Raw genomic sequence first — 22,835 nt, forward strand, 5'->3', positions numbered from 1 at the left:
GGGTTAAAAAAGATTATAATAATTTAGAAAATAATAAAGTTGAAATATATGAGCTAGTGAGAGGAAGCTTCCCATAAATACATATGGTGTCTTAAATCATGAAGAAAATGTCACTGCAGTCCTGTGGGGGCGGAAATAGTCTTATAAATAAACAGTGCTGGATCAGTTGGATATCCATATGGGGGAAAAATAGATCTGATCTCTACATCACATCAAACACACACACAAATATCAGTTCCCATATGTATTGTCAAACTAAAGTAAAAGCTTAAGCAATAAATCCTTTAGAAGAATATATTCGTGACCTGTCGATAGGCAAAGATTTCTTAAATGCAACCAAAAAAATGATAACAATAGGGGTGATTGGCTGGCTTAGTTGGTAGAGCTTGCTACTCTTTATCTGAGAGTTGTATGTTCAAGCCTCACGTTGAATGCAGAGATCACTGAAAAATAAAATATTTTAAAAAACGTTAACAATAAAGAAAAAATGGATAAACAACTACTTAAAATCAAGAACTTCCATTCATCAAATCACAACATTAAGAGAATGAAAAGGCAAGTTGCAGAATGGAAAAAAAAATTTTTATATTATAATCTTCAAATCCAACAAAGGATTCTTATTCATAATATATAATGCACTCCAACCAAATACTAAGATAATGACAGCCAATCCATGAAAAATATGAAAAAGCCTTGAACAGCCATTTCACCAAAGAGGATATTCAAATGGACAATAAACACATGAAAAGGTGTCAACCTCAATAGTCACAATGTGATGGATATCACACTATGAACTCTCCTAAATGGCTACAATGAAGGAGGATGAGAAACAGAACTCTCCTGCACTGCTAGTGGGAATGTACAACTTTGGGAAAATTTGCAGTTTTTCTATTAAAGCTGAACATATACATGCCCTATTACCCCACAGTTCTACTACTCCTAGGTATATAGCAGCAGAAATATATATAGCAGAAGTCTGTAAGTATATTCATCCAAACACAGGTATAAGAACGCTTATAGCAATGTCATTGGTATTAGCCAAAAACTAGAAATAATGCAAATATCCTCTAACACTAGGAAATGGATAAATAAATTACGGCGTATTCATACAATAAAAGACTATACAGCAATGAAAACAATTTACAATTACATTCAATGGTATGATTAAATTTCATAAACATAATATTTGTGTGTCATCCTTGCGAAGTTCTCTGTATTGTTCCAATTTTAGTATATGCGCTGCTGAAGTAAGCACCACAAACATAATAGTAAGTGAAATAAGCCATATATAAAAGAATCCATTACATTTTTATAAAGTTCAAAAACAGGCAAAACAAATCTATTGTGCTATAAATCACGGAGTATCACCTTTTTAAAAAAAATTTTTATTTATGATAGTCACACAGAGAGAGAGAGAGAGAGGCAGGGACATAGGCAGAGGGAGAAGCAGGCTCCATGCACCAGGAGCCCGACGTGGGATTCGATCCCGGGTCTCCAGGATCGCGCCCTAGGCCAAAGGCAGGCGCCAAACCGCTGTGCCACCCAGGGATCCCTGAGTATCACCATTTTAAAAAAGATTTATTTATTTATTTGAGAGACAGTAGGTCGTGAGTGGAGGGAGGGGCAGGGAGAGAGGGATAGAAAATCTCAAGCAGACTTCTCACAGCAGTGGAGCCAAACATAGGGCTCTATCCCAGGACCCTGATATCATGACCTGAGTGGAAATCAAGACTCAGCCACTTTACCAAATGAGCCACCCAGGCACCCCATTGGGTATTACTTTCTACAGCAGATTGTGAGTGGGTAGAGGTACCAGGAGGAGGCTTCTCAGATAGTGATAATGTTCTGTTTCTTCATCTGCATGCTAGTTACACTAGTAATAATGTTAAGTTTGCAAAAATTCATCAAATTGTACATTTATGATTGGTAAACATTTATGTGTGTATGATATCCTTCAACAAAAAGTTCTCAAAATAAAGAAGAAAAAAGACAGAAAGGCTTTTCATGTGCTGAACATAACAACATGCACATCAATGGTGTTTCCCATTCAGCAGCATAACTTAAAATTCTGGGTTATACTTGGAGAATCTGACAAAGGTAAGGAATAGAGAGGTGGAGATGCATAAGCAGATGCTTAACCAACTGAGCTACCCAGGCACCCCCACCAAGTTCAAAACTTTAAGGGTTAATTTCTACTCTCTCCTTTTTGCATCATGTTCAGCCAGTCACCACTGAGATTCTTCCTTTGGATAGTCCCTTCTGTTATCCCTTTCTAACCATCTCCACAAATTATGAAGTCTGAGAACTTCTGTTTAGATTATTGCGATCACTTCCTTATTGGTGCCATTATCTCCAGTCTCTTTTCCTACTCCACTTAGCTGTCAGATTAATTTTATAAATTGATTTTATAGGGGGGGCCTCGGTGGCTCAGCCGGTTAAGCATCTGCCTTTGGCTCAGGTCATGACCCCAGGGTCCTGGGATGGAGCCCCACATTGGGCTCCCTGCTTGGCAAGGAGCCTGCTTCTCCCTCTCTCTCTGCCTGTTGCTCCCCTCTTCTTGTGCTCTCTCTCTGTGTCAAATAAATAAATATTTTATAAAAATTAGTGTTAATTTTATTAAAATGTTGTCTATTCTTTTTTATAATACAAAAGCTTCACACTGCCTATAGACTCAAGCCCAAACTCGTTCTTCAGATCAGAGTTCAAAATGCTTCATTAACTAGCTCCCCATCCCACATATAACACACCACCCACAACTCATTTGCATGCCCAAATTGAGACAACATATTTGCTCTCCCTTGTACAGGCACCAGATCATCATCATACTATGTCTTTGCTAATATTATGCTCCCTGTTCAAAGTACTCTATTCCTGTCCCATTTGGTTATAAGCTGCCTTTCGGAGTGAAGGCTTCCATGATAAGCCATAAGTCTTTTTTTTTTCTGAATAAGCCATAAGTCTTAATAAAAGGACCTTTTCCTTCTCTTGAAATTTCCTTCTCTTGAAATGCACTTATTCAAGGTAGCAGGATAAAATTTGTCTTCAGCAACCACGATTTCCTCCTTTTAGTACTTATTTTATTAAGAAATTTTCAAACATACACAAAAATAGAGAAGAGTATAATGAACTCCACATACATATCATTAAAATTTAACAATTACCAAGAGTCTTGTCACAATCTTTATCTATTGTTTTTCCCTTTTTTCTTTCCTGAAGGGAAAGAGAAAATCTTAGGCAGTCTCCACTCCCAACATGGAGCCCTACTCAAGGGCTCGATCTCATGATGCTGAAGTCATAACCTGAGTCAAAATCAAGAGTCTTGACTCTTAACTGACTGAGCCATTTAACTGACTGAGCCATTCAGGCATCCCTCAAATCTTTATTTGATTGCCGATGTGTAGAGTATGGAGTTGGTGCCATAGTTATTTCCAGTGGTACAATGGTATCAGATGATTATTTTTTTTAAGATTTTATTTATTTATTCATGAGAGACATAGAGAGACAGAGAGACAGAGACACAGGCAGAGGGAGAAGCAGGCTCCATGCGGGAGCCCAATGTGGGACTTGATCCTGGGTCTCCATGATCACGCCCTGGGCTGAAGGTGGTGCTAAACTGCTGAGCCACCCGGGCTGCCCAGATTATTATTTTAATTCATTTTTTTTCTATTTTATTTTTCCTTTGTGGGGTATCTTTATGAACTCATGGGTTTATATTGTTATTTTTTTTTCTTTTCTTTTTTTTTGTTTTATGATAGTCACACAGAGAGAGAGAGAGAGAGAGAGAGAGACAGGCAGAGGGAGAAGCAGGCTCCATGCACCAGGAGCCCGACGTGGGATTCGATCCCGGGTCTCCAGAATCGCGCCCTGGGCCAAAGGCAGGCGCCAAACCGCTGCACCACCCAGGGATCCCTGTTAAATTTTTTATTATAAGAATTGAATAAATACAAAAATGAATAAAACATAATTTTATAGCATAATTATAAAGTGACTAGCTTTTATAACCCCTTTGCTTCCCTCCTCCCTATCAAAATCAACTCTCAGGAAATGACCTGAATTTTAACACAATTTTAAATCAATATATCTTTTTACAGATTTTTAAGTATACGACTTACTTCCGTTATGGAATTAAAGCAGCCATATTAAGGATTTGAGATCTTCATCTTAAAACTAGCAGGCAGCCATTGATCTGCTTTAAGCAGTGGAGTGACATGATCTGTGAGATGTATTTTTTTTAAGATTTTATTTATTCATGAGAGACACAAAGGGAGAGGCAGAGACATAGGCAGAGGGAGAAGCAGGGTCCCCAAGGGGAGCCTGATGCAGGACTTGGCCCAGGACCCTAGGATCAGGACCCTGAGCCGAAGGCAGACGCTTAACCACTGAGCCACCTAAGTGCCCCTGTGAGATGTATCATAAGATCACTTTGGCTGTGTGAAGACTGAAATGAATAAGGGTAAGAAAGAGTAAATGTATAGAAAATCTAGGAGGGCACTGACATCCAGGTAAAAGATGATGTACTTACTAGAATGGAGGCAGTTGAGATAGAAAAGAACAAGATTTGAGATTCAGGAGGTAGACCTGACAGGACTTAGAGACTGATTTTATGGTGGTTAGAAAAGGAGAGGAAGATATCAAAAGTAATTCTCATTTCTGATTTGAGAAACCAAATGTGTGCTACTCCATTTGCTGAGCAAGAGAACCTTGTAAGAGGTGCATATTTATGAGAAGATAACTAGTTCAATTTGGGATACCTGTGGGAAACTGCCAGAGACAGGAAGTTTACTACACAATCTGGAACTAAAAGGAGTTGTTAATAATTGATGGGCATATAAAAAGGATTTGAAGCCTTGGGAACAAATGCACTTACCATCTACTAGGAGTGACTAAGATCATATGGAATAAAATGAGGAAAGAATCTAGGACTGAACCTTGAGAAATGCCAACATTTAAAAATTGGGAGAGAAGGAGGAACCAGCAGTGGCAGAGAAGAAACAAAAAAATGTAAGGGGGAAACCCAGAAAATGTAGAGTCTCTGAGGACAAGGGAAGAAAGTGTCCCAAGAAAGAGATATCAACTGTGACAAAGCTAATCACAGGTCAACAAGAACTGAAAAGTATCCAGTGGATTTACAACAACAATGGAGGGCATTTGGTTCGAAGGAGTGGTAAGAGCAGAATCCAGATTGAATGGATTTAGGGATAAATAGGAGATGAAGAATTAAGAAGAAAAAAAGTGTTATACAACTTTTTTGTTTCCTACGTAAGTTATAATACATGCAATGGATTCTACAAAGCTCCTCTCCCTATACACACAAACACATGCTGTTCTCCTATATACATGTGCTTGTTTTACTTCTTCAATTAGATTGAAAGACTCTAGAGAAAAGAGATCACGCTACTACCTCTGAATTACATTATCCAGGATGGTCAAGAGCTCACTGTAGACACTCAGTAAATGCTTTTTGAATAAAAAAGGCAAAATACTGGGGATCCCTGGGTGGCTCAGTGGTTTAGCAGCCTGCTTTCTGCCCTGGGCATGATCCTGGGGTCCCGGGATTCAGCCCACATCAGGCTCCCTGTATGGAACCTGCTTCTCCCTCTGCCTGTGTCTGCCTCTCTCTGTGTCTCTCATGAATAAATAAATAAAATCTTTTTAAAAAAAAAACAAAATACTGGTTAAATACCCTTAAATTACTAGGCGTTAGAGTAGTTAGTAAAAATATGCACAGAGAGAAACCGTTCATTTAAATCAACAAACATATATATAATGTCTAGTGTATGCTTGGCACTTTGCCAGGGACTAGGATTCACATTTTAATGGAGAAGGGGTGTAGATACACAAATAAATAATTTAAATTCTACAAATATTATAAGAGAAAGGATGTTTTATGCTAATCTTACAGTGGACACGAATGAATTATTAGTAGAATACTTAGAGATATATATTTATGTAAGCTAAAGAGATTGGTAGGAAAAAATAAGAGGTGAACTAGTAAAAAAAATTTTTAATAGTCCACATGCTAATAAGTCAGATAATGAGGGGAAAAAAGAATAGATTAGTTATTTCCCCCCTGCTCTCCCATTTATACTTTTAAGATTATCAGTGCTCAAATAATCTATTTCTGACCTAGATCTTATTGTTACTTATGCTCAAGAGGAGAAGAAAAATCCTCATTTGCATAAGGAACAGAATAGCTCTGAGATAGAATTACAAAGAATCAATTGCATGAACACGCCTCTCTTTTATTTAATCCTCTGTAACTGCATAAAGAACTGAGATTATTGGGGAAATGACATATTTCTTTTATATTGTAAAGAAAATAAAATTCAAGACTGCCTCTCATTCCATAAGGAAAGATTTGTACACTTTACCATGGTCCAGTAGTGTTTCATTTATTTGACTTATTACAATTTTATAAGAAGTATTTTCAATGAGCTACTTATAAATCCTTATACTCCCCAATGCCATTTAATTCTTATTTTTATTAAATGTACTTCTAGGTGAGGAAATATTTGAGTTGTCCTTAATTCTCCTGTCTTTTTACTGAAATATACTTTTATTTGCTAAAAGGATGGAGATAAGATGATGTTGAAGATTATCTTTCCTATAAAATATGCAAGAAGTAGATAAATATGATATGTGTGCCGGGTTTTATTTTTTCTAGGGAGACTCCTGCAGCAAATTTGAACAAGTAAAGCAGAGCTATGGATAGCAGACTAGAAAAATCCACGGCAGCCATTGTCACACCACAACCTGCAGCAGCTGTTTCAAGTCCCTCCCTCCCACGCCTGCTCTGCCTGCCAGCCCAGCAGGAATGAATGGGCTCTGCAGAGCACTGTAAATGGTGCTGCAGACCCTGAAAATCTGTTGCTGAAAACTGAACATAAAAATCATCTGCCAAAATATAATTTTCAGCTTCGGTGGTCATAACGAACTTCTTTACCTCCGAAATTCCATTAGCAACGTCAGGTGGTAATCAGTCCAGAGTCTTATTCTGCAGAGCCCATCTTTGTTGATAATAGAGCCTTTCTAAATAGCAAAAGAATGTTACTGCAATCCATTTCCTAGGGCTGAAAGCAAAGCCTTTTTGTCCCAAGAGGCAATTGAGCAACCACCACAGTCTCTAGTTGAATAGCAACGGTGTGAGGCTGTCTACAATTCCCACAGTTAGAAGTCCAATCTCTGAGAAGATTTACTGAATTCACACAAGAACTACATAAAAAAAGAAATGCAGTTATCGAGCTGACAAACTTGTCTGTGGATGGAGACAAAATTATAAAATGTCTTCTTTCTTACATTATACAGCTCTCCTTTTAAATTTGATGTCTTAGTTATTCTCTTCCTTTCCAGAAAAAGGGCGGGGGGCGGGGAGAACAATGCCGAGAATAACTGCATGCACAGGTACTAGAACTAGTTTCTGAACTCCTTGTATTTTCTCAATTCTGTTATCAGGAAAGATGATTCATCTTAAGGAATAATACACTACATAAAATATAGTAATCACACAGACTTCTGGTAAAAGAGTATTTCTAGTAGACTATTTAACTACGGTAGGTTTCTTAGATCTTAATTATCACCGTGTTAGAACTACTTGTGTGCTTCCATATTTAGTATGGTTTTCTTCCATCCTCCCTTTTGTTTAGCTATTTGGGGGAGGGGTGCAAAAGAAGGTCTGAAGATAAATTACTTGAACCTGAAAAGCCATTTTGGATGGCTCTATTACTGAACCTTCTTTTTATATTAAAAAAAAAATCACATGCACCCAGGCCTTTTTAAGCATCATTCCCATCTCTTCTCCTACTTTATCTATAAAGCAATTAGAGACGTTGAAGCCTCACCGAATGTGGTAGAACTTAGTATATTTTGAGAGAGGAGCTGGGAGTAATTTTCCATCAAATATTTCATGTGAACACAAATTCTGCGATCTAAGTGTTGGAGAAAAAAAAAAAACCTACACTGGTGATTTTAACTGTAAGTGTGAGGTTTAAGCAATAGCAAAATCATCCAATTCAAGTTTTCTTTCTTCTTTTCTCCACCCGCCCCCCAACCCCACCCCATCATGGATGCTCGGCTGACTGTTTTTGCACAGTCTCTTTGTCTGGAGGATGCAAACAGTCTATGGATGCTAGGGAAAAAGGGGTGGGGGAGAGATTACCTCATCCCATGTTGCTTGCACCAATCACCACTCTCCTGTCGTGACTTCTCCGGGCAGATTGAGGGGGTCTGGACCAACAGGAAAAGGCCCCAGCCCATCCCCATGGTGACCGAGTTGTATATAGGGAGCCGCATCCGCCCATGTGCCGCAGGTTCTCTTACATCGACCGCCTAAGAGTCGCGCTGTAAGAAGCAACAACCTCTCCTCTTCTCCGCCATCCGCCCGGCAGCCGCCAAGCAGCAACCATGGTAAGAATCTTCCTTCTCTGGCTCTTTGTGGCCCTTGGGTGGGGTCAGTCCCCCAAGATCTGCTGGGAAAACCTGAAGCCCTCTTTCCTTCTTTCCTTTACAGCTTCTTTGGGTAAGGGTCAGCCTTTATGCTTTGTTTGCGAGGTGTAGCTTCGCTGCCCCCAATCCTCGAGCCCGGCCGCCGCCGCAGCGCGGGGTGCGGGTGCGGGTGCGGGTGCGGGTGCGGGTGCGGGAGCGCAGCCAGGACTGCGCCCGGGGCGCAGCAGAACCGTGGGGAAGAACAAAGGCGGCGCCGAGCGAGTCCTTGTTATCTGAGCCCTTCCGAGCCGCGAGCAGCCCGTCTGTCGGTGACGACAGGATCTGGGGCAGGGAAAGGCGGCCCCGGTGTATGTGTGGCTCGGACAGGCTTTTCTTCCTGGCGCTGGTCCCAGGGGGAGGGCGAGAAGAGGTCCCCCAGCCCCGGGCGCGGCGGGTGCAGTTGGGCAGGGGGAGGGGGAGAGGAGCGGGACAAAGCGCAGCCCCGGGCTAGAGGAAGAAGATCGCTCCGGGGTCGGTGGCGTTCTAGGGAGATACCCGCGTCTGCACGGGGGAAAATGGCTAGTTTCTGCTGGAACCCCGGGCAGCCGGCGTCGGGGCGGCGCAGGGGCGGAGTTGTTTGTTTCTGGCTTCTCCGGCCTTGGAGCCGCGGGGCGGGGTTCGCTCGTCCCCTCTAAGCCTCCTCTGTCGGAGACTTTTATTAAAAGCCTTTCATCGTTGTGGAACTGTAGGCGTTAAAAGGTTTTTCATTCACTGTTAAAACGTAGATGAAATATTTCTTTCTTGAGATGCAAAATCACAGTTCTCTTCACAAGCCCTTTAAAGTCTGGTCTGGGGCGACCCCGCCCTGACTGGAGTGAGTGTGTGTGTGTGTGTGTGTGTGTGTGTGTCTGTCTGTCTGTGTGCTAGCCGCACGGCACGTCCAGCAAGAGAAAAAGCTCACTTTGAGAGCCAGGGTACCCTACTGCCCAGGACCCAGGGAAACGCCCTTCCCCACCCCACCCCCCGCCCCCAACCCCCGCCCAAATGTCAGTGAATAGACAATGGCTAGACAATGGAAGCTGTAGCCGTAAAGACTATAGGGAAGAAAATCTCTTATTCAACGTGATGAGTAGAAATATTCTGTGGTGAGTAGAGAATCTCAGAATGAAAATACTATTTTATTATTTTAAATAAATATTTCATTATCCTTGCACTGAGCTTTTATTCTTAGGTAGGTCCTCTGATACTTTTCTAATTTAGGAACTATTGTTTTAAAGATTCTAATAATTTTTCAGGGTTTTTTTTTTTATTTTGCAGTGGAGAAGATTCTGGAAGGACATCTTTTTAAGTAATGAAAATGCTGCAGACAAAGAACTATGTACTCTCTGTTCAGCTGTCTTTTGTTCTAGTGAATCTACATTAATTCATTTCAGTTTAGGCATATGGTCCCAGCCCGGGTCACAGAAGGAAAACTGGCTAATAGCACAATGAGATCATGTAGGCAGTTTCTGGAAATAGAACTTACTCTGTTAAATAATGTAGCAGACAGAATAGGCTAGTACCAGGCACAGCAAATGCAGCAATGCAGCAGTGCAGGAGGCAGACCTTGTTAGCTTCCAATCCCCTAGTACTAATGGATTCTGCAGATACACTGCAAAGGGGTGTGGCATCTAGCTTCAGCTGCAGCACAGATGTCCATGTTAAAATACCAAGTCATATGTAGAAGAAACTCTTATTTAAAGGGGCAAGAATAGTAATATTGATTCCAACTAATTAATGATTAAATTTAATTTGCTTCATTTTACAAAATCCGTGCTTTAAATATTTTTAAATAAAAAAATTATATTTAAGCATGACTGGAAACAATGGGCTTGCACATGTGCGAAACAGTGCAACATTATTATTCAGACCACACCCATCTGCAGCATTTGTAGCAGGTGCTTTCCTTAATCATTTCTATTGAATTAGGGATAATCTCAACTAAACCTGAAGAATACCTGTATATTATTAGAAATATTTTCAAAAATTAACTAAAAATTCAAAATGCTACCACAACCTAATTTACAATTTTCCTCTTTTCCTTCCCATAGCGTGAGTGTATCTCGATCCACGTTGGCCAGGCAGGTGTCCAGATCGGCAATGCCTGCTGGGAGCTCTATTGCCTGGAACACGGCATTCAGCCCGATGGCCAGATGCCAAGTGACAAGACCATTGGGGGAGGAGATGACTCCTTCAACACCTTCTTCAGTGAGACGGGCGCTGGCAAGCATGTGCCCAGGGCAGTGTTTGTAGACCTGGAGCCCACAGTCATTGGTGAGTTGGCCTCAGTAACCCAAGTGAGCTCCCGGGGCACTGGGACAGGAGGTCTGTCTGAGGCTCCACTGACAGCCTGGGGCTGAGCAGGGTCATGCAGGTTGTTAGTGATGGGTGGCCACCTTGTTTTCCTTTTCCAGATGAAGTTCGCACTGGCACCTACCGCCAGCTCTTCCACCCTGAGCAGCTCATCACAGGCAAGGAAGATGCTGCCAATAACTATGCCCGAGGGCACTACACCATTGGCAAGGAGATCATTGACCTTGTCTTGGACCGAATTCGGAAACTGGTATGTTTATTCTCAAGAATAAAGTAAATAAGGATCTGAAGGAAGACATTTGAGATACGATGTTTTGTTTTGTTTTGTTTTTCATTTCAAATGCAAAATTGAAATGTAATAGAGTGAGGTGAACTACTCCTTTACAGTTTTTTTTTTAATTCAATTGAAACATGAACTACTTGGGTATTGTTTTATAAATGTTAATGCAGATATTTTTAATTAAGATGCTTAGGAAGTCTAGGAAGGTCTACATGTATTTAAAAGCATTTCTTAAAAAAAAATAAAAGCATTTCTTAAAAAATAAAAATAAAAATAAATAAAAAAATTAAAAACATTTCTTGTCAAAATAAGATCTATATTGTTGGAGTTGTATGAAAAGTGGAAATCTGTGTACTTATGATGATATAGCAAAGAGCAGTAATAGGTTTTCTCTATTCCTTTTTTCTAACAGGCTGACCAGTGCACGGGTCTTCAGGGCTTCTTGGTTTTCCACAGCTTTGGAGGGGGAACCGGTTCTGGGTTCACCTCCCTGCTGATGGAACGTCTCTCTGTCGATTATGGCAAGAAGTCCAAGCTAGAGTTCTCCATCTACCCTGCCCCCCAGGTGTCCACAGCTGTAGTAGAGCCCTACAACTCCATCCTCACCACCCACACCACCCTGGAGCACTCTGATTGTGCCTTCATGGTAGACAATGAGGCCATCTATGACATCTGTCGTAGAAACCTCGATATTGAGCGCCCAACCTACACTAATCTAAACAGGTTGATAGGTCAAATTGTGTCCTCCATCACTGCTTCCCTCAGATTTGATGGAGCCCTGAATGTGGATCTGACGGAGTTCCAGACCAACCTGGTGCCCTATCCCCGCATCCACTTCCCTCTGGCCACATATGCCCCTGTCATCTCTGCTGAGAAAGCCTACCATGAACAGCTTTCTGTAGCAGAGATCACCAATGCATGCTTTGAGCCAGCCAACCAGATGGTGAAATGTGACCCTCGCCATGGTAAATACATGGCTTGCTGCCTGTTGTACCGTGGTGATGTGGTTCCCAAAGATGTCAATGCTGCCATTGCCACCATCAAGACCAAGCGTACCATCCAGTTTGTGGACTGGTGCCCCACTGGCTTCAAAGTGGGCATTAACTACCAGCCTCCCACTGTGGTACCCGGTGGAGACCTGGCCAAAGTACAGCGAGCTGTGTGCATGCTGAGCAACACCACAGCCATTGCTGAGGCCTGGGCTCGCCTGGACCACAAGTTTGACCTGATGTATGCCAAGCGTGCCTTTGTTCACTGGTATGTGGGTGAGGGCATGGAGGAAGGAGAGTTTTCTGAGGCCCGTGAGGACATGGCTGCCCTGGAGAAGGATTATGAGGAGGTTGGTGTGGATTCTGTTGAAGGAGAGGGTGAAGAAGAAGGAGAGGAATACTAAAGTTAAAAATGTCACAAAGGTGCTGCTTTTACAGGGAAGCTTATTCTGTTTTGAACATTGAAAAGTTGTGCTCTGATCAGTTAATTTGTATGTAGCAGTGTATACTCTCATATATAATTACTGACCTATGCTTTAAAACACGACGCTTTGTTACAGACTCAAGCTGTCCATTTCTCTGATGGGTTTGAATAAAGTATTCCCTGTCTTAAATGAATTTAGTTTTGTGTTTTCTATTTGGGTGTCTGAAATTCATGTACTTAGTTCTGAGAAAAAAGAATAACCGTTCACTGTATCTTATACATGTACTATGACTTATTTTAAAATTTACTATATTATAAAACTTAATCATAAAATACAAAATAGCGACAAATTACCACTAGATAACATCCATGCTCTTCTTAAATTTTAACTCCATTATATGCTAATACTTTTTAGAATTGATATCCACTAATACACAAAGGTCTGGTTGCTTTGTTAGTCTCATGACTAACAAAACGGTGAATACACAGGACACCTGGGTGGCTCAGCGGTTAAGCGCATTTGCCTTCAGCTCAGAGCATGGTCTTGGAGTACTGGGATCGAGTCCCACATCGGGTTCCCTGAATGGAGTCTGCTTCTCCCTCTGCCTACATCTCTGTGTTTCATGAATAAATAAATAAAATAGTTTTAAAAACGGTGAATATTCCAAACGCATTTATCAGGTCTTAAGCATATTTTTATGCATTCTCATCTTGGCATGTGTCTAGTGCTATAATGTTTCCTCTACCCTGGGTTCTCGAAGTCTGCTCTTCAAGCAATTGCTCCCTAGTTCTTTACTTTCCAAATTATTTTCAGTTAAATGTCATAATAGAAACCCTGATAAATTTACTCATTCAAATGTGTTATATACCTGAATTTTAACTCTCCAAATATATTATTTTAATATGGGCCAATAACTTCAAAGAACAAAACTAATAGTGCAGTTGTTGGCATCAGCACCAACATAGTGAGAGGAACAGTTCTAGGCCAATGGTTTCTTCAACAACATAGTTCAGCTGCCAGTCCAACTGACCAAAAGGTTAAGGACCCAAGGATAGCAAACTTTCTTGTGCTATCACACTATCTTCTAGGATAATATCCAGTTGTGGTGAAGTTTTTTTTTTTTTTTTTGGTACTTATAGCCTATTTAATCTACTTTTCCTTTGACACTGCCAACAAAGGGGTGTGATACTATTATAGTTACTGGAATCTGAGTTTAAGTTAATGGAAACAATGAAAAATAAGAAATAAGCCAAGATCAACTAGTTTTTTTTTTTTTTTATTTAAGCCAATCCAATACTGCTCAGCAGTTTTAACTAGAAGCCAATGCAAATAGATTTGCGGGGGCATGGGGGAGTAAAAAACAATGCGGAAACTAGATCAAATATAAGTTTTTAACGTACATTCTCAGCAACTGGCAAAATATAAGGAATATGGTAGATGTATGTATAATGATTATTGGTTGAATGAGTAAAGCGTAGGATAAAAGAGATATAATTTTATTTTATTTATTTATTTTTTTAAGAGACATAATTTTAATTGTAAATAACATATGCATTTGGGCAGCCCGGGTGGCTCAGCGGTTTAGTGCTGCCTTCAGCTCAGGGTGTGATCCTGGAGTCCCAGGATCGAGTCCCACGTCAGGCTCTCTGCATGGAGCCTGCTTCTCCCTCTGCCTGTGTCTCTGTCTCTGTCTCTGTCTCTCATGAATAAATAAATAAAATCTTTAAAAAAATAAAAATAACATATGCATTTGTTATATATTTTCTATTATGAAAAAAAATTCTATAATTTTGCCCACTGAAAAGGCCTAGGACCAATATAGGAATGAGTACCCCTGCTACTCAGATGGTGGTCTTTAAATACTATTTTCTACTAAAAGGAATCAGATGTTTTAGAGATGTTCAAGCCTGGAGCAGAAAATATACAGGTTCAGCCCCAAATATTATCGCATTCCAGAAAGCAAAGAAGATAATCAAAGAGTAAAGATTATATCAAAAGGATATAGAAGTCAAAAGGAAAAAAAAAGGATGCAGAAGTCAAGTAGAAGTGGCTCTCACTAATGGTACAAGGTGAACATTGAAAATAATAGTGACTGTAGTGGGTTCAACCATATAAAAGATATTAAAACCCATGAGCTCATAATATTTTTGCATGTGATTTGAAAAACAATTGAAAACAGTATGGCAGGGCTCCTGGGTGGTTTAGTCAGTTAATCATCTGCCTTCAGCTCAGGTCATGATCTCAGGGTCCCTGCTCAGCAGGGGAGCCTGCTTCTCCCTCTTCTCCCCACTCAAGCTTTCTCTCACTGTCTCTGTCACTATCTCTGTCTCTTTCCCAAATAAAATCTTAAAAAAATACAAAAAATAAATGATGTATCTTAAAAAAAAGAAAACAGTACAGCAGTTCCTCAAAAATATTAAACATAGAATATGTGATCTAAGATTTCCACCTCTGGGTATATACCGAAAATAATTTTTTAAAGATTTTATTTATTTATTTGAGAGAGTGAGTGAGAGCAAGCGAGAGCATGAGCAAGGGAAGGGGCAGAGGGAGAGGAAAAAGCAGGTTCTCCACAAATGTGGGGCTCCATCCCAGGACTTATGACCTGAGCCAAAGGCAGACACTTAACCAACTGAGCCACCCATGCCCTAAAGAATTTAAACCAGTGACAGATATTCGTGTACCTATGTCACCGCAGCTTTATTCACAATCACCAAAAGGTGGAAGCAACCCTAATGTCCATTGACAGATGAATGGATAAACAAAATATAGTATGTGCATACAATATAATATTATTCAGCCTTAAAAAGAAATATAATTCTGACACATACAACAACATGGATAAACTCTGAAAATATTAAGCTAAGTGAAATAAGCCAGATACAAAAGGACAAATATTGTGTGATTCTATTTACACGAGGTACCTACAATAGTCAAATTCAGGGAGAATAGTGGTTACCAGGAGCTAGGGGGAAGGATATAATAGGAAGTAACTGTAAAACAGATACAGAATTTTAGTTTGCAATAATGAGAAAGGTTTCTGGGTGCCAAACTGGCTCAATCAGAAGAGCATGTGACTATTCTTGATCTTGGGGTCATAAATTCAAGCCCCATGTTGGGTACAGAGATTACTAAAAGAGGTAAGTAAATTTAAAAAAAAAATTTTTTTTTTGGAGATGAATAGTGACGATTGTTGTACAACAATGAAAATGTAATTCAATGACACTAAATTTTACTTTAAAGAGGCTAAATTAGGGGTGCCTAGCTGGCTCAGTCTTTAGAGCATGCAGCTCCTGATCTTGGAGTTATAAATTCAAACCCGAGGGATGCCTGGGTGGCTCAGCGGTTAAGTGCCTGCATTGGCCCGGGGTGTGATCCTGAGGTCCCAGGATTGAGTCCCATATGAGGCTCCCTGCGTGGAGCCTGCTTCTCCCTCTGCCTGTGTCTCTGCCTCTCTCCCTCTCTGTGTCTCTCATGAATAAATAATTAAGATCTTAAAAAAAAAAAAAAAGATTTCTGATCTGTGAAGACAGAATGTCTTTCTAAATCAATCAATCAATCAATCAATCAATCCAAGCCCTACATTGGGTGTAGAGATTACTTTAAAAAATAAGGGATCCCTGGGTGGTGCAGCGGTTTGGCGCCTGCCTTTGGCCCAGGGCGCCATCCTGGAGACCCGGGATCGAATCCCACGTCGGGCTCCCGGTGCATGGAGCCTGCTTCTCCCTCTGCCTGTGTCTCTGCCTCTCTCTCTCTCTCTCTCTATGTGACTATCATAAATAAATAAAATTAAAAAAATAAATAAATAAATAAAATAAAATATTTGGGGCGGTCTGGGTGGCTCAGCAGTTTAGTGCCACCTTCAGTCCAGGGTGATCCTGGGGACCTGGGATATTGGGCTTCTCCCTCTGCCTCTGGGATCCTGGGGACCTGGGATATGAAGGCTTCTCCCTCTGCCTCTGTCTGTGCCTCTGTCTGTCTGTGTTTCTCATGAATAAATAAATGAAAATCTTTAAAAGATTTAAAAAATCTTTAAAAAAATTTTTTAATAGTAAATAAATAAATGAAAGGGTTAAGATGGTAAAATTTATGTTATATATATTTCACCACAATTTTAAAAAGTATAACTAAAAAATATGGTTACTTGCAGGGAAGGGAACATGGTCAAACAAACTTTGGATGTATTTGTTGTATCATTTGACTATAGAAACATGTCATTGTATTACATTTTATAATAAAGAATTAAATCAAGGTGGAAAAATGTATAAAAATTAAAAGCAAAATGAAACAAATGAATTTAACCAAGTATCAAGTTGTAGCTTAACTACAGAGTTAATTCAGAATTATTTCACCTGACTTTAACACATAGTAATTTGATTTCATATCCATGGAAAGATCTATCCTATAAAAGTAAATCTAAAAAACTTAGCTGTTTTCAGTAATCATATTAGTAATATCATTTATAGTTTTGAAATTACTTATATTAGAATAAATAAAAGATTAATTAATGTATCAATATACAAAACCTTAGAAGCTACAATTGTATTACATATATTCAAGAAAGTGGATGAGTTTAAATAGAGATATGGGAAAAAAATCCAAATAAAAATTCTAGAGATGAAAAATATATCTGAGATAAAAAATATACCAAATGGGCCTAACAATAAATTAGACACCATAGAAGAAAATAATAATATATTGGAGACAAACAATAAAACTTATCCAAAATTAAACATAGAACAAAAATGTAAACAGGAAAAAAATGAATAAATGGAAATAGAACATAAATAGAAGCTGACTGAAAATGACTCAGCATTTTTAAACAGTTTGTCAAGCTTCAGGAATGAAATCTTAAACTTTTTGGTATTATAGTTTCTCAATTACAAACTGCTTTCAACAGAAAATACAGTGCTACAAATACATTTTTTTTTTTTTTTAATTTATGATAGTCACACAGAGAGAGAGAGAGGCAGAGACATAGGCAGAAGGAGAAGCAGGCTCCATGCACCGGGAGCCCGACATGGGACTCGATCCTGGGTCTCCAGGATTGTGCCCTGGGCCAAAGGCAGGGGCCAAACCGCTGCGCCACCCAGGGATCCCCTACAAATACATTTAAAATAAATTTTATAAATCTATAAAGAGATCTTTTTAAGATTAGCATTACATATTAAAATTTTGTTTTGTTTATTTTTATATATTCATTTTACTTTTAGTTGTGGTAAAATACTCATAGCATAAAATTTGCCGTCTTAACCATATTTTAAATATTTGTCTTTTTGTGACTACCTTATTTCACTTAGCATAATGTCCTCAAGGTTCATGCATGTTATAGCATTGTTATAATTTCTTTTTAAGTCTGAATATTCCATTCTATGTATATGCCACATTTTGTTAATCAATTCATCCATCTGTGGACATTAGGGTTACTTCTACCTTCTGACTATTGTGAATAATGCTTTATGAACATCTCTTCCAGACCCTGCTGCTAATTCATTTGTTTATATATGCAGAAGTGCTATTGCTGGATCATATGGTAATTCTATGTTCAAATTTTTTAGGAACTCCCATACTCTTTTCTATAGAGTCTATACCATGTTAAATTCCAACAGTGTACAGGATTCCAGTTTCTTCATATCTTTGCCAATACTTGTTAATTTCTGTTATTTTTTCTTTTATTCATGAGAGACACAGAGAGAGGCAGAGAGAGAAGCAGGCTCCATGCAGGGAGCCCGATGTGGGACTTGATCCCGGGACCTCAGGATCATGCCCTGGGCCAAAGGCAGGCGCCAAACCGCTGAGCCACCCAGGGATTCCCATGTTATTTTGTCTTTTAATGATAGTCATTTCAATCAGTATGAGGTAGTATCTTATTGTGGTTTTGATTTGCATTTCTCTAATTGATGTTCAGTATATTTTACTTTGTATTTATTTTTATTTATTTGAGAGAAAGATAGAGCAAGAGTCAGGGGAGGGAGAAGAACAAGCAGGCTCCACACTAAGCACAGAGCCCAACAGGTGGCTTGATCCCACAACCCCAAGATCATGACCCAAGCCCAAATCAAGAGTCAGAGGCTCAACCAACTGAGCCATCCAGGCACCTCATGTTCAGTATCTTTTAATGTGCTAATTTGTCATTTGTATATCTTCCTTGGAGAAATGTCTATTCAAGTCCTTTGTTTACTTTTTTAATATAGTAATTTTTTATTGACCTATAATTAACATATAATATTATATTAGTTTTGGGTGTACAACATAATGATTTGATATTTGTATATATTACAGAGAGATCACCACAATAAGTCTAGTTAAATTCCATTACCATACATAAACATTTTTTCTTGTCATGCAGACTTTGAGACCACTCTCCTAGCAATTTCAAATATGTAATATAGTATCATTAACTATAGTCACCATGCTGCATATTATATCCCCATGGGTTATTTATATTAGAGCTGAAAATTTGTACCTTTTGGCCACTTTCACTCATTTTAACCACCTATGACCCATCTCCCCACCTCTGGCAACCACTAATCTGTTATCTATGCCTAAGATTTGCTCACTTTTTAATTTAATTTAATTTTTTTAAAATTTTTATTTATTTATGATAGTCACAGAGAGAGAGAGAGAGGGAGGCAGAGACACAGGCAGAGGGAGAAGCAGGCTCCATGCACCGGGAGCCCGACATGGGACTCGATCCTGGGTCTCCAGGATCACGCCCTGGGCCAAAGGCAGGCACTAAACTGCTGCGCCACCCAGGGATCCCCTCACTTTTTAATTTTAATTGGTTTGTTAATATTAAAACATTTTTATCTTGCTATTTAATCTATGAGATTTTAAGAATCTTGAGATAGTTAAAATGTAAAAAATTAAAAATTAACAACAAAATAAATATTTTCTTTTTTTTAAATAAATATTTTCTTGAGACCATCCTATAAATTTCATAATTCTCTCCTGTGTTAATTCCTTCATGTTAAAAAATAAAATATAACAATGGTGGCTAGGCAGGTACTCAACCGCTGAGCCACTCAGGTGTCCCTCAAGAACTAATTCTTGTGTTTACTGTCAAACAACATATGATAGAAAAACATGATAGAAAAAACAAGGAATTAAAGAAAAGAAACAGCCAGTAAATACCAATCACATTATCTAACATCATTGTACATAGTTATTAAACTTGGTAACTCAGAATAGCAATTATGTTGGGTCAATAGTAAAGAATGCTGATTTTTACCTCTGGTGTTTTTTTTTTTTTTTTTTTTTTTTTTTTTTTACCTCTGGTGTTTTGAAGGGAGGGCAAGCTATTAAAAATGGATGAGAGGCTGGTAATTTTGAAATATTCATTGAAGTTAAATTATCATTAATAAAAATTTAAAACGATATGGTTTATATATGAAGGAAGAGAACCATGACTCGAGCTAAAATCAAGAGTTTGGTCACTTAACTGACCAAGCCACCCAGGTGCCCTGAAAGGATGCTAAATTTTATTAAAATGTATTCAGTAATATTTGGAGATTGACATGATTTTTCTTCTTCAACATATGATGAATTATTTATTATTTTTTTAAGAGGGGGCGGCAGTGGGAGAGAGAAAGAGAGAGTGAGAGAATCTTCAGCAGGCTCCATGCTGGGCATGGAACCTTAAGGGGGCTCAATTGCACAACCCTGAGATCATGAGATGAGCCAAAATCAAGAGTCGGATATTTAGCCAACTGAGCCACTAAGGTGCTCCTATGATGAATTATTTTTAAAAAATTTTTAAAAGCTTTCCTAATGTTGATCATCATTGTATTTCCAATACAAAAAATTTAGTTATGCTGAATATTCTAATATGCTGCCAGACTCTATTTGATAATGCGAATTTTCAGTCCCACCGGCAGTGTATGTTAGCAATACTGCTGGGTCTTATATTATTTTTTAATAAAGACTTTGGCATCACATCAGAGTACATACCAGCCAAAAAAAAAAGAGAGAGAGAGAGATTCCACCAGAAGTTATATAGCGCAGTCCAGGCAAGTAGACCTTTGATGATCTAGCTTAATTCAGAGATAGAATTTAGAGTATCAAAAGCAGGAGTTCATTCTTGATGACTAGAGGTGATAAGAGCAGATATTTTGTCTTGTTTCCAATCTTCAGGAGTGTTTACTATTTTACCATTGAGTATGATGCTGGCTGTAAGTTTTTCACTGATGTTCTCTATTGGATTGAGGAAGTTTCCTTCTATTCTTAGTTGCTGAACATTGTTTGTTTGTTTGTTTGTTTGTTTTTAATAAATGGATGTTGGATTTTGCCAAATTCTTTTTCCGCATGCATCTAATGAGATAATCATGTGGGTTTTTAAAATTCTAATATGGTGAATTAGATTCATTGCCTTTTGAATATGAAACCAAAGAAAAATCTACCATGAGCATTTTCAAATTGCTAACCATTTCTCTCATTCCTTCAGGTACATGGTATTTCTCCTATTAAGAAATAAAGTCTACTCCTCTCTCCTTAAATCTTCATTGGCCTTATGATTGCTTTGATTAACAGAATGTGACAGAAGAAAGCTGTGCCAGATCCAGGTCAATCTCTTAAGAAGCCTGGTAGCTTGTTTTCACTCAGAGAGGTCATGTGGAAAACAACTAGGACACTCTACCCAAGAGCCACCACAAAGACCCCAGACATGTGAATGTGACTATCCTAGACATTCTAGCCCCAGCTAAGATTCTAGCTGAATGAAACTACGTGACTGAACCAGATGACACAACATGAAACAGAGGAATCGTGAGAAAAAATAAATAGTTGTTGTTTTAAGTCACTAAGTTTCGGGGTGATATGATATACAGCAACAGATAACTGAAACAAGGCTTATACCACATCTGGAGAAAAAATACACAACTTTCATCAGATTCTTTAAAATGATTAAAACCACTAGAGAAATTAAGCTCTGAAGATTACCTAGGAAATACCTCATAAATATTCCTTTTTTCGGTGTTTTTGATATTAACAGCAGTGTGCTCAAGCTCATAATCTTTTGACCTGCAAAAGTAAAGGTATTGAATTTGGCAATTAATTGAAAAGTCTTGGGCAGCCCGGTGGCTCAGCAGTTTAGCGCTGCCTTCAGTCCAGGGCCTGATCCTGGAGACCCAGGATCGAGTCCCATGTCAGGTTCCCTGCATGGAGCCTCTTTCTCCCTCTGCTTGTGTCTCTGCCTCTCTCTGTGTGTCTCTCATGAATAAATAAAATCTTAAAAAAAAAAAAATAAATGAAAAGTCTTAGAAATCTAAAGGGACTGACAACCTAAGGTGAAAAATGAGAAAACTTACTGGACCCTCCCACCTCCACTCTGAAGTAAGTTTAGGTAGTATTTTAGGGCTAGACCAAAACTCTTCACAAAAAAATACACACATGAACATGTGAAAATATACAACTAAAAATTCTACAAAGAGGAATGAACAAAAGTAGACCCAAAATTCTATACCATAAAATATGGTAAAAATGTAGTTGCATACATGAACCAGCTGGATGTATTCAACTACTATCACAACTAGCACAGCTATCATGGTAAACAAGTGTGATATGAAACTGAGTTAGAGCCTATCCCCATAGAGTCTGGATAAAAAATAACTGAGACATAGAGATTGCTTCCATCTGGTGAATAGAGTAGGGTAAGGCAGGGGGTCTGAAGGAAAATGACAATACTATAGAACATTAATTCTAATCTAGTAAAAGATGAAATGGATCAGAAGGATACAAGATAATATGGCAAAGAGAAGTTAGCCCTGGAAAAAAGAGCTTTAAGAGATCAGGCCAGGTACTCAGAAATAGTTCAAAGAGAATGTATCAGGTACCTAGGCAGAGGCCCACTAGGCAGATTGTCTGACTTCCATGTTCCCATATTTAGGAAAGCAACACCTCTTCAAGTGTCCAAAATATTGAAGGTCAAGATATACAAAAGTCTGACCTGGAGAAGGAGGCAAAACCAAGGATTCTGGGTGGCATTCATAGGAATCCATGCTACAACATATCACAGAAAGGCCCAGCCCAGTGACAGTTTCCAGGAAAGCAGACCAAATAAGTTAAATGCCAGAACTCATATGGAAACCATGAGGTGAGGAACTAAGGTGAGCTGAGAACTAAGAAAGCTGCTCAGTTGGAATGCTACACTGGAAAGACTAGAGCAACAAGCATTTGTAGAGAGGAAGTGAGGGTCAGAAATATGGGTGCTGGTAACCTGGGTCTCTCTGGCTTAAGATCTCGCATAAAGATTTTAGTCATACTAATGGCTACAGTTAATCTGAAGGCACAACTGAGGGAGGATTCACTTCCCAGTGCACTCCTGTGGTTGTTGGTAGAATTCAGTATCTATTTTGAGAGTCTCGGTTTCTT

At 39.0% G+C, this 22,835-nt stretch overlaps 1 protein-coding gene, 1 long non-coding RNA gene and 1 pseudogene across 2 annotated transcripts; 1 reads left to right on the plus strand and 2 right to left on the minus strand.

Annotated features, from left to right (window-relative positions):
* Positions 1–1,164: 1,164 nt before the first annotated feature.
* Positions 1,165–1,255, minus strand: LOC144297786 (U6 spliceosomal RNA; annotated as a pseudogene).
* A 1,800-nt stretch (positions 1,256–3,055) lies between these two features.
* Positions 3,056–9,453, minus strand: LOC144296878 (uncharacterized). Its single transcript, XR_013363812.1, has 2 exons — positions 8,156–9,453; positions 3,056–7,212 (listed from the first exon to the last, which is right to left on the minus strand). It is a non-coding gene; the product is annotated as an uncharacterized LOC144296878 (long non-coding RNA).
* Positions 8,245–12,660, plus strand: LOC144296875 (tubulin alpha-1A chain). The gene is made up of 4 exons (XM_077870187.1): positions 8,245–8,403; positions 10,512–10,734; positions 10,875–11,023; positions 11,466–12,660. Exons 1-4 carry the CDS (start codon positions 8,401–8,403, stop codon positions 12,444–12,446), a joined length of 1,356 nt encoding a protein of 451 aa, XP_077726313.1. The 5' UTR covers positions 8,245–8,400; the 3' UTR covers positions 12,447–12,660.
* The last annotated feature ends 10,175 nt before the right edge of the window (positions 12,661–22,835 follow it).

Source organism: Canis aureus, chromosome 25, assembly GCF_053574225.1.
Source record: "Canis aureus isolate CA01 chromosome 25, VMU_Caureus_v.1.0, whole genome shotgun sequence".
Taxonomy (NCBI): Eukaryota; Metazoa; Chordata; class Mammalia; order Carnivora; family Canidae; genus Canis; species Canis aureus.

Excerpts from the sequence above, each read along its gene's own strand:
- LOC144296875 (XM_077870187.1), top strand. Across the intron at positions 10,735-10,874 it reads CCTGGAGCCCACAGTCATTG|ATGAAGTTCGCACTGGCACC; the intron begins GTGAGTTGGCCT and ends TTCCTTTTCCAG. Across the intron at positions 11,024-11,465 it reads TGGACCGAATTCGGAAACTG|GCTGACCAGTGCACGGGTCT; the intron begins GTATGTTTATTC and ends TTTTTCTAACAG.